Source organism: Vicugna pacos, chromosome 15, assembly GCF_048564905.1.
Source record: "Vicugna pacos chromosome 15, VicPac4, whole genome shotgun sequence".
NCBI classification, from domain to species: Eukaryota; Metazoa; Chordata; class Mammalia; order Artiodactyla; family Camelidae; genus Vicugna; species Vicugna pacos.
In genome coordinates, this window is record NC_133001.1 from 44307408 (window position 1) to 44322849 (window position 15442).

General features: G+C 44.7%; 1 protein-coding gene across 4 annotated transcripts in view; it reads right to left on the minus strand.

The window, feature by feature from the left end:
- Positions 1 to 1877, minus strand: part of EFR3B (EFR3 homolog B) — an 81109-nt gene extending 79232 nt beyond the window's left edge. For 2 of the 4 annotated variants that reach the window (XM_072938099.1, XM_072938098.1), the window contains exon 1: positions 1563 to 1693. In XM_072938099.1, the coding sequence (XP_072794200.1) occupies positions 1563 to 1569 (7 nt within the window). In that variant the 5' untranslated portion in view covers positions 1570 to 1693. Of the gene's footprint in view, positions 1 to 1562 lie in introns of all 4 variants that reach the window. The other 2 variants (XM_072938102.1, XM_072938100.1) reach the window with 2 other exon arrangements.
- Between the last annotated feature and the right edge of the window lie 13565 nt (positions 1878 to 15442).

A 15442-nucleotide genomic window follows, 5' to 3' on the forward strand; every position in this document is an offset into this window, starting at 1 on the left:
AAAGAATGGGGGAAAACAGAGGGTAAGAAAATATAGCTCTCTCCTGGGAACCTCACAACCTCCTAGCTTATAAAATACAACCTCCTTGTTACCTTCCTGCAGAGTCCCCACTGGCCAGCAGAACATGCACTGAAGTCAAGCTCCCCTCCCACCCCACTCCCCAGCTTTGGCGCATCCAAGAGAAATGATACTTGCTGAAGGGACCTGCTGATGTTTTGACCTGTTCAGAAATGCACATGTGACCAAGGGGGTAGGAAAGGAAGCTCATTAAAAGGCTGAGTGTCTCTAAATAGTGAGGCCCACCGACTGCTAAGCCTTTGCACTGTGTTCACAGCTTCCTGTGCCTCCAACAAACTTCGTGACTCACCAGTCTGTCTGCAGAGTTAGGCAGCTGAGCGGCCTCAGTGATGGGTTAAATTGGGGGAATGTGCTTTTCTTCTGACACTCACCCTTCAGGTGCGGCCTGGGCCCCTACCTGGCAGTGGGGGTGGAAGCTGAGCACAGCTCTAGCTCTTTTGCTGGTCCTAAAGAGCTGCCAGAGCCCGAGTTCTGATGGACTTACATCGATAAGGATCCTCTCTCTCCTGTCTGTCTGTCTGTCTGTCTGTCTCTCTCTCTCTCTCACACACACACACACACACACACACACACACCAGCTCAGAGCATCTGGAGGCTCTATAATGCAGTTGATTTCTAGACTGGTCGGGGTCGCCACTGTTCCATTCGTCAGAGCTGCAATCTGGGACCCAAAGTGCTCTTTTCTTCACCCACACTGCCTCCAAAACCAGGGGAATTCCTGGAAATTTTAAAAGCAGAACAGTGCACCATGAGGGTCTGGCTAACTGTTGCACATCAGTTAAAGGGACAGACGGGGAAGGGGGCAAGAGGTGTCAGGGGACAACAAGAGATGGCTACCCAGAGCTGCGCGGCACCCTCAGCAGCGTCTCCCCCTTTCATCGCAGCGGAGGGCATATCTGGAAGTTCGGGAGCCTGGGTCCCATGGGCGGCAGAGGCATGCGGAGGCCAGGTCCATCCATGGGCGGCGAGACCATACACCCAGAACTGGCTCGCCGTCCAGCCCTCTGCACCGCGGGCGCCACCTCCCACATCCTCGGGACCGGCACAAGGCAGGCAGCGAGCGTCTCCCTGCAATCCCGGACCAGCTTCCCGCATAAAACTCCCCAGCACAACCCGCTTTGTTAATTCTGCGAATGCTGTCACACGACCACCTCCACCAACACTCCCTGTCTGCTCGGCTCCAAGGGAGACTCGCTCTCCCCAGAACCCAGCCGCTCCGGATCCCTCTAGGCCCCCGCCCCCTGACGGACCACCGCCCACCCGCCCCAGCGCTTGCAAACCAGCGACCCGAAAGACCTCGAAGACCCCAGGGTCCCCGGCCGTGAGCATCTTTGTCCTCTCAGCGCAGAAGCGCGCGCACAGAACCACAGAAAGAGCCTAGCTGGGCACCGCGTTCGCGCCCCCTGGGCCTCGCCGGGGCCCCACAAGGGGACAAAGGTCCGCGTCCCGCAAGTTTGCGAGCCTGGAGGCAGAGCCCTCCTTACCGTACATCTTGGCGGGGCGAGCGCCTCCCGGGAGGCCGCGTCGCCTGCAGCCAGCCCCCGGCGGCGCCGGCCTTTCATTCACAGCCGAGGCGGCGGATGGCGGCAGCCGGCGGAGGCCCGGGCTGGGCGGGAGCGGGAGCTGGAACACGGGCTGGACGCGGGAGGGCCGGAGCCGGGAGCCGCGCGCCCATTCAGCAGCCCGGGCTGAGCGCGGCCGGCCTCCGCTCGGGTTTCTGGGCAGGGCTCCGCCGAGAGGGGCGGTGACTATGCTAATTAAGGTCCCTCCCCCCGGGGCTCGGCCACTGCCTGGCCGCCCCGCCCACGTCCCGCCCCGCCCAACCTCGCCCCCCCGCACTTCCCCACCTCGGGTAAACCCAAATCCCTAGATGCGCTCTTCTCAGGCTTTCACCCCTAGGTGCTGGGTGGCGCGTTTTCCAACCTCAACGTCCCCCGGGGGAAGTGATCCACCCGAACTCCCTGCTCCGGTTGGAACGCTCAGGCCCGCAGCTGAGATCTCCCATAACCCGTGGGCCCCGAGAGTCGGAAGGGACACTGAAATCTGCGGAGGTACCCACTCCCCCAGATTTATCCAGGATGCGTTGGTTGAGCCAGGGGGCGCCAGGAAGAGGAATTGGGGGAATAACCCTCCGCTCTCCCTTGGCCTCCTTAATAACCCCCTTCCCTAATTAAGCGCTCAGTTGTGGCCCTCCCTGTCACTCTTGGCCAAGTGCCGGCTACCAAAGCGCGTCCTCCCTGAGTCAGGTACGCAGGAAACGCAGCCCTTCCCACCCCTCAAGCGCTGCAGGAAGTCAGCTTGCTTTTCTTCTCCCAGATTCACAAGGGCAAATCACAAGCTTTGCAGCCAGAATCCTCTCTACCGGTGCCCCAGGGCCGACTTCACCTTCTGTGACCGTGTGACAAACAGACACAGATGGACAGAAGGCTCACGCCTGAAGACATCTTCTAGCCCAGCTCTGAGCTTCTCTAAGGCGTCTCACTCAGACTCTACATTTCACACATTTACCTGTGCTTTCAACATCTATTCCTTAGTTTCTTCCTTGGCCCATGATTGAGGGGTTTTGTCCTCAAAATATTCTACTAGTAGAAGTTGGGGAGAGGAGAACCTTAAAGATGGTGTAATGTCTCCCATTTTAATGAAGAGAAAACTGAGGCTGTGAGAGGTTAATTTATGTTCTTTTTCCTTAGATACACTGAGCTGTGTGTCTATAGGCCAGTCATCTCCCTCTCTGAACCTCAGCTTCCTGCAGGACTGTTGGGAAATTTATGTAAAACCTATATGAAAGTACACAGTGGGCATTCAGTGTATTTATTTTCTTTCCTTCCTCACCCAAGGCAGGGACAGAGCCAAAGAGAGAATGCTGGACTTTCAGATCAGTACTCTTTTCTGTTGTACCCCAAACCCAAGTTTCCCATTTCTCTCTGGCTTCACCAGCTCTTCCCGCTCCCTTGAGGTTCCTTTTGTTCCTTTTCCTTTAACCCTTTACCTCTCTTAGCAGACATACAAGTCCTAGAGGCCCCATGGAAAACTCTGGGAAGGTTTCTGGAGCTCATATGTAGCCTGTACCCTCGGATGACATACAAAGAGTCTCTGCTTTCTACTCTCCAGTTCTAGGACCAGGTCAGGGGACTTTGAGATTTACTGAGAGTCACTTTTGCCCTTGAATCAGGGCAGCGGGGTGAATTTGGAGTCTAATTTGGTCTGGACACCTAGAGATATCCCTACCCCAACACTCTGTGAAACACAAAATATACTCATTAAACACTGCAGTCTGCAGCACAGTGGGAAATGTAGTGTCTGTCTTCACAGAAATCTCTAGGAGGGAGTACAAGACAAATACTAATAAAAACATTGCATGACAAGGAAGAATATGGTGAATTGTGCATGAGAAGCACAGACCTCTGTTTAGACCTTCAGAGAGCTGATAGGCTAATTCATTCTTTTTATCGAATATTACTGCTCTCTTCATACTATGTGCTAGACCCTGTGGAAGATGCTCAGGAGAGGGGAGACATGCAAAAACTACAATAACGTTTGATAATTACTATGGTGGAGGCCCATAGAAGAGGCAGAGTAGAGCTTCATGAAGGAAAATCATTCAAAATGGGTTTTGAAGAATGGGCAGGATTTCTAGATGTGAAGATAACATGAATAATTCCAGCCAGAGGGAATACAATTTGCTACGGTCAGAATGGTAGAGGATGGAGTCTTATCTGGCTGGAATAGGGTTGAGGACAGGGAGCAGAAATAGGAAGGGAAGCTGGGAACATAGTCTGGGGCCATGTTGAGAGGGTCTTGAGCACCCAATCCAAAGGCTTTCCTGTTAAATCTAGGGCTGCCAGATTTAGCAAATAAAAATATAGAATGACCAATTAAATTTGAATTTTGAATAAATAAAGCATAATTTTGAGTGTGTGTCCCATATTATACTAAAAATTTTTTTGTTTAGCTGAAATTCAGATTCAGCCCATGTTTTATCTGGCAGCTTTAGTTAGTGCCATCCTTTGCAAGGGTGCTTCTGGATCCTTATGACTGAACCAGATCTGGAGTTTTTCTCCCCCTCCACCATTGGCATATGGTCCCTAAGGGCACCGGGATGGGGTCACTCTGGCCAGTCTGCATCCTTTGCCATAGGTGCTTTGGCCCAAAGATTCTAGCCCCCCGGGACTATACATTCAGTGGTGAAGGAATCTGACCCAGACCCAGCTTCTTTGAGGTCTAGTTGAGATGTTTAGATAAAATATGTGCAGGAAGTGGTACTGTATAAGTCCAGGGAGTGCTATTACTCACACATGAGGAAGCTGAGACTTGAGGGGAACACAATCTTCTGGCTCACAGTTTAAAACAAAAGAGTACAACCCAAGGGCCCCAATATCCAGAATAGTGCACCCATGGAAAAATGCCAAGCAGATATCAGCTATTTAGGAGAACTAGGGAAAGGAGGGAAAGTCAGAATTAGGATTCCCACCCTAACTGGGTTCTTACTTTATCTGCAGAAATCCAAAACATGGGATGGCTATGACAGAAAGAAAAGTGGAGAAGAAATAACATTTAGTGCATGCCCACTGAGCCGCAGGATCTGTGCTAGCACCTTACACAGGTTGTCTGATGCAGCGCTCCCAGCGGCCTTGCAAGGCCGTACTAATATTCCCATTTTACAGCTGGGAAATGGAGGTTCAGCGGGGTGGGAGAACTCTCTAGTAAATGAAATGGAATTCATTTCCGGGCCCCCCGGCTGTGCCCTACATACTCTCTACCCTCTACCTTCCTGACTTTGCAAATTGTATTTCCTCTGGCTGGAATTATTATTATTTAAAAAAAAATTTTTGGTGGGTGGAGGTAATTATGTTTATTTTTTGATGGAGGTGCTGGGGGTTCTACCCAGGAACTAGACACACACTCTAGCACTGAGCTATACCCTCCTCTCTGGCTGGAATTATTTACATTATCTCCACATCAAGAAATCCTACCCATTCTTCAAAGCTCATCTTGAATGGTTTTTTTCTTCACAAACCTCTACTCTGCTTCTTCTATGGGCCTCCTCCATAGTAATCGGGAGTCTAGAAAGTGAGCAGGAACGCAAGCCCAGGAAACTCTCCCCAAGACCCATTTCTTACCACCACACCATGATGCCTGAAATAACCACTGCACTTTAAATTGACCTGCTCTTCCTAACGATTCCTAGAGTGGTCTAAAGCACAATTCCCCCTTCCCTTGCTTTGCCTGCATTTGCTCCTCTTCCTCACCTGTATTTCACTCTGCCGCTACATGGGTTTGGAGGGAAGAGATTAGAGAGCATCTCAGGCTATCCAGATCAAAGCAGGTGTTCTAATTTCCACCCCTTTCCTAGGCCATCAGTGATGGGCCCCCTGTGGCATTGGCTAACTTCAGAGCTGGAGGGGGGGCCTTCCTGGGACTGTTTGGGTCAGGCCAGAGGAACTATGCCTCAGGAAAGGTTATTATTCTTTGGCCTAAGCTTGCCCTGGTTAACACAGTCACTCTGAACAATGTCCTTTGTTGCAACAGCTCAAATGATCCCCTGTGCTGTGAGCAAGCACCACAATTCCCCGAGTTTCCTTTCGAACCAGAGGCTGAATTTCCCTGCATTACAGAGGAAGGTAGGCTTAGAAGCAGGAAGCAATCTACAACCATTGGCTAAAACCCAGGACCCTCACTTGCATCCCAGGCTCCACAAGCCAGCCTGTCCTTTAGCCCTGGAGTCTGGCTTCCTGATGCTCCAACCTCAAACAGCCCACCAGCTCTAAAAGCCTCTAATCTCCCCATCAGCCACACAACTGCAGCAGCTCTTGCTCGGGACACCAGCCTGGAGCAGTCAACAGCTTTAAAGGGCCTTCCAGAGGGAGGGAAGAGGGAAGAAAATGACAGCCTCAGGGAATCCAGCTTCAGGGTTAAAAATCATGAGACCTAATGAAGGGCTGAGGGAGAATCAGAGGGAAGAATGGGCCCTTGAGATTGTCATGTAGCTGTTAAGACTGAAATAGAACTCAGGATTCCTGACTCCAGGCCTGGTGACTTGAACCCCTGGCACTTCTCCCTTAAAGCCGGTACCTTGACCTACTTCTCAGAAGCTGCAGGGGAAAGAACAGCCTATAAAAACAATACCCAAGTATAGGAACAGGTGTGTATCCAAGGGCTGAAGAATGCATCTCCACAACACAGAAAACAGCTCAGGAGCCGGGTCAGTAGGACATGCTCTTGGCCAGGTTCCTGAGAGCTGCCTCAGGCTGCAGGAGGGACTCTGGGGGCAGAGTGGCCTGATGCCATGAGAGCAGGGCCTGAGTGTCTGAGGTGGCGAAAGCTGCTGCAGACAGATTTTACTTTCTTTAAACCAGATTTCACCAGAAAGTGAGGGAAGTTTGAGATATTGATTATTGACACATCAAGGTTTAAAAGTGCTCAGCCAGTTCTCCCAGCCACCATCCTTTTCACAGCCTCCAGTTTACCCTGTGTTCACTCTTCAGGGCAGGGTCAGGCTCCCTTCATTAGCTGCTGCTCCCTATGGTCCCTGGAGAAGGGGCTCCTCTTCCACTTGGAGCTCAAATCACTGTCCACTTGCTCCTGGTAAAAATCTCAGACATTATCATGCCCTTAGCCTTGACTCTTCTATCCTTTCACTCTCTCTTTGCTCCCAGCTGTCAGGAGGAAACTGTTTCCCACCCATTACCTCCACCTGTGGGATACTGGCCCCCACTGGGAGACCCAAGCCCACCCACACTTCGAAGGCTTTGAAAGCCCGTGGTTGATAGGCACGACTTGGAAGAGAAAAGAAGACACAGGAAGTGGATAGTTGGTCAGATAGGTGATCTCAGAAGGTCAGATCCGGCTTTCCAGGCCATGGCTAAGGAGACCTGCCTCTCACCACGGCCAGAAGCAACAGGCTTGCCCAGAAACTGGCCAACCTGGTCAAAGAACGGTTTAAATGAAATCAACGAGAGGAAGAAAAATACCTCCAGAAAAGTTGCAAACCTGGCTACTGGGGAAGAAAACAGAAGGATGTGGGAGATGCTGAACTCTAAGACCTTAAAAGTGGTGCTGGCAGAGGAAGAACCCTAGGACTTCATTGGGGCCAGATGCCAACTCTCCTAGGAAATTTCCCTGGCCTGCCTGAGCCAAACTCTGGCTCTTCGGCCTTGTCTATTCACTGCCTCAGATTGACTTTAGACCCTGAGATCACCCCTCCTTCTCCTCCAGATGATGCTGACTTATATTCATTTGCTCAGCTTTTGTCAGCCCTGCAGTTAGGAATCCTTGGCCCATTTCCCCCTTCCTGGATTCTGCTGGGCCACATGACTCCTCTTGGATAATCAGCCCCAATTATCAGCTTCTAAATCTCCAGCCCAGTTCTCACTTTTCTGGCTGATCACTCACTTCAGTCTCATGACAAGATGCTCAGCAAATCTGAGGTGAAAGTAGTGGAGACTCTCAGACATCTATATACCAACATGTGTATAATGAAAACAAATCAATTTGATTTTGAACCCATGAGTATCTGAGGTCTGTTAAAAGTCAGTCATGTTCTAATTTACGCATTTGTCGAGAGTCTGCTACATACAAGAGACTCTGTTAAAAGCGGGGAGAGAGAATTAAGAACGTCCTTGCCATCCAGAAAACTGACAGTTCGGGTAAGTCAAGACAGAAATTAAAGAAGACACAATAAATGGAAAGACACCCATGTTCATGGATTGGAAGACTTAATATCGTTAAGATGTGCAAGTATCCAAAATGACACTCAGAGTCAGTGCAATCCCTATCAAAATTCCAATGGCATTTTTCTCAGAAATAGAAAAAAATTCTTAAAATTCATATGGAACCACAAAAAAAGACTCTGACTAGTCAAAGCAATCTTGAGGAATAGCAAACTGGAGACAAACTTCCTGTTTTCAAACTATGTTACAAAATGATAGTAGTCAAAACAGTGTGGTACATAAAGACAGACATATAGATCAAAGAAATAAAATGGAAATCCCAGAAATTAACCCACACATGTATGGGCAAATGATTTTCAATAAGGGTGTCAAAGCCATTCAGTGGGGAAAGGATGGTCTCTTTGACAAATGGTCCTGGGAAAACTAGATATCCACATGCAAAAGAATGAAGTTAGACGCTTATTTTATATCAGACACAAAAATTAACTCAAAATAGATTAAAGGTTTAAATATAAGACCTGAAACTATAAAACCCCTAGAAGAAAACTGTTGAAAAAGCTCTTTGACATTGGTCTCAGCAATAATTTTTTGGATATGACACCAGACAAAAAGGTAACAAAAACAAAAGTAAACAAATGGAAACCCATCAACCTAAAAAGCTTCTGTATCGCAAAAGAAACAATAAAATGAAAGGCAACCTATGGAATGGGAGAAAATATTTACAAACCATACAGCTGATAAGGGGTTAATATCTAAAATATATAAGGAGCTCATACAACTCAATAGCAAAAAATGAAATTAAATAAATAACCTGATTTTAAAATGGGCAAAAAATCTGAATACACATTTTTCCAAAGAAGACATACAGATGACCAACAGGTATATATAAAAAGGTACCCAACATCCCTAATCATCAGGGAAATAAATGTAAACCAAAACCTCAATGAGATATCACTTCATGTCTGTTAGGATGACTCTTATCAGAAAGGCAAGTGATAACAGAAGTTAGTGAGGGTATGGAGAAAAGAGAACCATTGTACACTGTTGGTGGGAACTTAAATTGGTACAGCCAATATGGAAAACAGCGTGGGAGTTACTCAAAAACTTAAAAATAGACTTACCATATAACTCAGCAATTCCTTTCCTGGGTATATATCCAAAGAAAATGAAATCAGTATTTTGAAGAGGTATCTGCACTCTCATGTTTATTGCAGCATTATTCACAATAGCCAAGATATGGAAACAACCTAAGCATTCATTAATGGATGAATGGATGAAGAAAACCTGATACACACACACACACACACACACACACATAATTTTGTGGTCCAATATATGATCTATCCTGGAGAATGTTCCATGTATGCTTGAGAAAACTGGATCCTGGGTAGCCAAACATCCACATATACCCTTCTTCCCAAATTTCCAACATAAAAACATTCCTACATAATATAATGCAACAATTCCTTCTACAATTAAAAATATACCCATATCCTTCCCAAGAGGAGAAAGCCCTAGCTTGTCAGTTACTGAATTCAGCACCAAGTCTAGGGTCTCAGAGTGATATCCATTGTTCCTCATTTCATCATGATTTTGTCTCAATATTTGCATCCTATAAATTAAATGATAATTTTAACTAATACTAACATATTGTATATAAAATAGTGGACAAGAGAGGAAGAAAAAGGTAGAGAGAATTTACTTGAAGTAGATGAAGTATTTAGTATATCAAGGAAGGAAGCACAAGTCAAAATGGACTTGGTAGGGGAAGTTTCCCTGCAGTTGGGAAAGCCTCCATCCCTGCCACCATGAGCACTTTGATCCCTCTGAGGAAGCACTGGGGTAGCAACCTGAAGGATGCCTACAGAGTGAGTCATCTGTTCACCTGATTAACTGGGTCCATTCCCTTAGGTTATTCCACATTCTTCTTCCCCAAATGACTTGCCTCAAAGTGACAGTGTTATTTCTGACCAAGAGGTCATTCTAAATACCTCGTCCCCCAAAATTTCCTGCAGTCTTGTTCTCAGTTCTTGACCATGCAGCCGAAACACCAGATGCTGTCCATGATAACCTCAGGTTATCTCTTCTTTCGGACTGTGAGATATGCTGTGTGAAGTTCTGCCTACTAGGATATTCCATCTCAGTTGTCCTCTGGGACTAATCTGAGTGGGGTTGTTACTAGGTTTGCCTGGTGGGAACTCCATTACAAGATCATGGAGTTGAGGAAGGGGCAACAATGCAGCAGAAATTGGAATTGTGACCAAACTTCTCAAATAATTTATTGGGCTTAAGGACCTACTTGGACCTTTTCGTATATACACTACTTTCCAGTGTTCTGCTAACTGCACCCAATTTTATGGCATTGTGACTCGGATGATACAAAATTCATGATGGATATCTCAAGACAGCATTGTCGCCAGGTGCTCCACAGTTGACATTCACTGCTTTTTCAGAAGATGGCCAAGAAGGATCTCTCACAAAGATACAGTTGCTTGCTGAAGGGGTCATAGATTTTTGCAGATCCATAAGGGTCTCCACAGTGATTCTCTCAATCAGGTTTGCTACAAGCTCCATTTAGTGACTCAATCTGCCACTGATAACTCAAGTACCATTTGAATGCACTGGGTCATTAAGGCCACATATACTGCAGCCTGGAGAATATTTTCTTTCTTTGGGCCCTACTCAAAACTTGGAAGTCTTTCAAGTCACTTGGTAAACAGTTTGGAGAAGCACACCAAAATGTGCGGTATGTTACCTGGGAAGTTCAAGAAGGCCCAGTAAGCACTGGGCCTCTTTCTAGTGATGGGAATATAAGGGGCTAAAACTTGCTCTTTAGTTTGTGTGAGCTCTCCTGACACGACTTAGATCAATGAACTCTAGATGTCACTAGGGTCACAGTCCCCCATACTTTCTTAGAATTGTCCCTTTCCCCTCTCTCTTTCTTGCATGTTTCCCCCGCACCCTCCCCTCCAAGGTACCTAAGGTACCTAATACTCCTAGGTCTCCAGATCGGATCATCATGATGTAATCAGTATGCCACTCTAGCATGATGTCCTTGGGATAGAAAGACAGTCAGTGTCGTCTGCATATCAACTGTAGTACAGAAACAGAGAGATGACATAGTGTTGAGGAAGGTGGTGTATTTCTCTACCAGATGTTTTCTCTGGTGTTTTCTAATTACTGGAATAAAGAACATTAGAATCTTACAGATCAACTGCCGTCTTCTGGGTACCAGAGGCTACAGTGATTTGATTCAGCAGGAGATCCCAACTGAAACAGCAGACACAATTGGAGCATCACCTGGTTAAGCTCATAAAAAACCTAGGGTATTGAGGACCCATGTTATTTTCCAGGATCCAGCCATCTTCTTCATTAGCCTACCTAAATAGTTGAGGGAAACATCAAACCCTGTACCTTGCTTGCATCTAACAAGACTATTTTGGTGGCAACTGTACTAATGATTTCCTCGAGGATGTAGTATCGCTTTTGACTGTTTTTTGGTTGGTTGATTTGGTAGGAGGTGTTGCAGGTACTTCCACATGGCCCTGTTTACAGAAGTCTTATTCCACTGGTGAGGAATAAGAATATGCCAATTTCTCTGATTATGCCAATCTCTGAGCATATCTAGTCCCACTCTATACTCAAGAACTGAAAACAAACAAACAAACAAACAAAACTGTGGGATTTCTCAGGGATTCTAGAGCCTGCTGTGAAGTAGATTCAGGCCAAAATTCCACTTATAACCCAGCTTCCATAAACCACACTTCAACCAGCAGGCGATGGCAGTATTAAGTGTTCTGAAGGATTAGTGTTAGCTCAAAGTCAGTGCCCAATAATCCATAAAGGATCCTTTTATTTCCTCTCAAGTTACCTTGGTAAATGGCCACCATTCCCTTTGGGAACGTGCAGAGGAAGTATAACCAGTCTGGATTCATGGTGGTCCTACAGTGTTGTTCTTCAAAAGCACCCAGTCTTTCCCTTTATTCATGGAGTCTTGGGTCTGATGTGGGGCTGTCACTCTGTTGTATTGACCTGAGTCAAATGTATTTTCAGCAGACCTGCAGTTTGGTTTTTACATTTTTGAACTACTTGTTTTTTTAAATATATTTAAAATCAAATGGGATCCTAGTGGCTAATCATTTATTTTGGTACTGAGGACCAATGATCAAAAAACTGAGAATTAGATAAACAACAAGGACCTAGTGTATAGCACAGGGAACTATATTCAATTTCTTGTAATAAGATATATTGCAAAAGAATCTGAAAAAAATGTATATGTATAACTGAATCACTTTGCTGTACACCTGAAACTAACATTGTAAATCAACTACACTTCAATTTTAAAAAAGTTTCTGATTATCATGCTGGCCTTGCTGCCCCAGATGGAAATCATGTCCCCATACCACTGGCAATTAAGTGCCAACATAGAGCCTCTGCTGAGCCAGGATCTGTGCACTATGATTGAAATAAGGGAGAAGGGAGCACTTCAGTGGTAGCATATCACGGGCATTCCTGGCCTACTTAGAACAGCCACTAAAGCACTCTCAAAGATTTCCTTCCTGAGCATTTTTGGGGCCACCTTGGGGACATAGAAAAAAGACATGATAAATGCCCTCCAATATTTCTATCTTTCAATGTCTTTGAATTTCTTCCTCAACATTATATCACATTGTATCTCAGCTTCATTTAGAATTCTCTATTGTGACTGGGTTTTAGGCAACCTACCAAGAAAATATTTAGAAACACTTCCAACTACTCAAACCAATATGTTAAATTCAAATTTCTAGCAAATACACTCTTGTCGATAAATTCAGCCTGAATCTAAAAGTTTGGGTTTTTTCCTCCTTAGAAATCCATTCCCATGTGTATTTCCCCATATTCATGTAAACTAGCACATCTTGGTGTGTGTATGAGTGTATGTATGTGCCCCTTGTCCACAATGTGTGCTAATCATTAACTCCTAGGTTATACTTTATAATTGGCCCCCCAGGAATGCTGGTACCTAATTCTGGTCAAAAGTTTGGAGATAATGAGGAGTGAAGGGAGTAGAGCATAAGGATAATTGGCTTCCTTTTGCAAGGTAACTCCCTTCAGTGCATCTTCATGTAAAGCAATAATAGCTTCATTAGACATAGGAGCAGATTCTGTTTGGGCTGGTGATGGAGGCTCAGTGAGGTTCAGGGTTACACGGTTCCCCGAGTTCTTCAGATATTCGTAACATTCCCATTTTGGTTCTCAAAGTACAACAGTTTCCTGATCAATGCCCCAAATTTCACATAAGAGACTGAGTGAGGCTGTGAATTCAATGGACTTTGTAACTTGACAACTTGGCTTTCAGTAACCTCTGTCCTGTCGCTGTAAGAAACAAGTTTCTTTTTCACGGAGCCTTAGGAACATGTTACAATTTGTATCATGATCTGAAAAGAAGGATATAAGCTTGCCATTTATTTTGTTCAAGCAGACTAGATCCAATAGAAGTGACACTGCCCTGCCGCCTTTAGTGCCTTTTGACTTTCCTGTAGTTTGGCGGGAGCAAAGAGTTGCTTCTAATGAGCAGTGATGAGATTTTATCTATCATTTAATTTTTCGTACTACTGTATGTCATGGGCATATCATCCCCTTATACTAACAGGGTATTTCCTGCTCTTGGTCTTAAGTAACCAGCTAGCAGATTCCCTCTTCCATCCATTTCCCCAAGTTTCTGTTGCCTGCAACAATCTGCCAGCACCAATTTCTCTGTAATAGTCAAGGTTTTTGGTCCAAACAACATTAACTCTGGCTAACTTAAGCAGAAAAAGAGAAATTCATTGGAATGGTATAGGATCACAGAGTTAATGGAAAGCCCAATATCAAAACACAGGAACAAAGCGAGACTGGGCATCCAAATACAGTCAAATTCATGCCGCAGAATAAGGCCACCATCACAGGCACCATCACAAGTGGCTACTTGCTGCTGTCACTCCTGGTGTCACAAAGGATGCCCAATCCTCACTTCTGTAATATAGACTCCTCTACTATTGCAACAAAAAAAACTCTCACCTTCTGTATCTTCACATTCCTTCCTCAGTATTTAAAATCCTGTGCGACAGCATCTGACTCACTGTGTCTAGATCACATGCTGATACCTTTGGTAAAGAACAAGGAGAGCTGTCCCCTTTGTCTCCACCATGGGAGGTGGAGCTTTGTCTCCCACATCTTTTGGATTCCCTCAGATGAGAGGTGTGTTTGGATGCTAGGTGGTCCCACTCCACTCTCCCCCAGAAAAAGTCTACTATAGTCTTTAAAGTGAAAGGATTTAGAACAAACATTGCAAACAGAGAATTATAGCCTAAGGTAATATAATTTATTAAAGTTAATTACTTTAATAAATTTAAAATTTATTTCAAATTAATTATTTAAAACCTTCATGTCTAGACAAATTTCTTCCTAAGATGTTAAGAAGACTTGGAAAAGGGATTGCAAAGTAACTATCAATAAACTTTAAAAATTCATGAGAAACTAGAGAGGAATTAAAATTGAGTTGACCTTGTATGAAGGGAAAGAGTAGGTTCTGCTAATTACCAGCTTGGTGTGAATATTGACAATTAATAGAATCCCTTGGTTAAACAAGGTTGCTTGCTGTGAACACCTAGAAAGTAATTAAGTGAACAGTTGGAGCCAGTGTGAATTTGTTAAGGACAAATCATAGTAAGCTTTACTTCCTTTTTGAATCAATTAATAGATTTGTAGATCATTGGTAGACAACATGAGATTGTTATAGGTACTGTGTCTTTATAAAGTTAAAAATACCTTGATTTACTTTTAGTGTAAAAATAAAACTTGGTAATTATAGAAAAGGTAGATAATTTTTTAGTGAAATAACCCCAAACTATTATCTCTGCTTCCTTCCCACTGAAAAACACTAAAATTATGTTAAAGGAACAAGAAAGATAAAAACCCACAAGGATAAAGAGATTAGGAGAGGACATAAAAGGACTAGAGATGACAACAAATGTTTGGAACATGGAAAATGAATGAATGAATGGTAACTGATTTGGCAGTGCAAAAATGCTGAACGCCAGTGCCTACAGAAGAAGACGCCAATAAAAGCAAGAAAATTTGGGCAGCAGAACCCCAGGAAGGCCCAGGAAGGCACTAAAACCTCAGATGTAACAAGTAGAAATTAAAAACAGAACTGGGTACAAGCCCTGCCCATTTACATTTCTGATAATCGTTTCAGTGAGTTACTTTTTAAATGTAAATTGACAGCCAATCAGACCTTTAAGAAAACGCAGAGAAAAAAACATGAAAGGCAGAGAAAAAAACCACAAAACAGATAAACAGTATAAAGGGCTCATAGGATATAGAGACAGTGCAGGTAACAGGAGAAAACTTTACATTTTATATCAGCAAAGAGAAAAGAGAAGATTTTACATCCATGAAAGATGACTTACATTACACTGTATTTGTAGAGCCTTATCAGTTTATTGTACAGACTAGAGGTAGACAAGCAGATAGACCTCCTATGCCCAAGAGCACTCTGTTTCATTTGTTTTAATGGGATTTTTTAAATGGCTTTAATTTTTTTTTTATGGGCTCTAGAGTTAGAGTTTTTGATTGTAAGCAACAGAAACTAACACTGGATAACTTAAGCAAAAATGCATTATATGAGAAGTTTGTGGGTAGTTCACCAAATCAAAAGCATAGGTGAACAA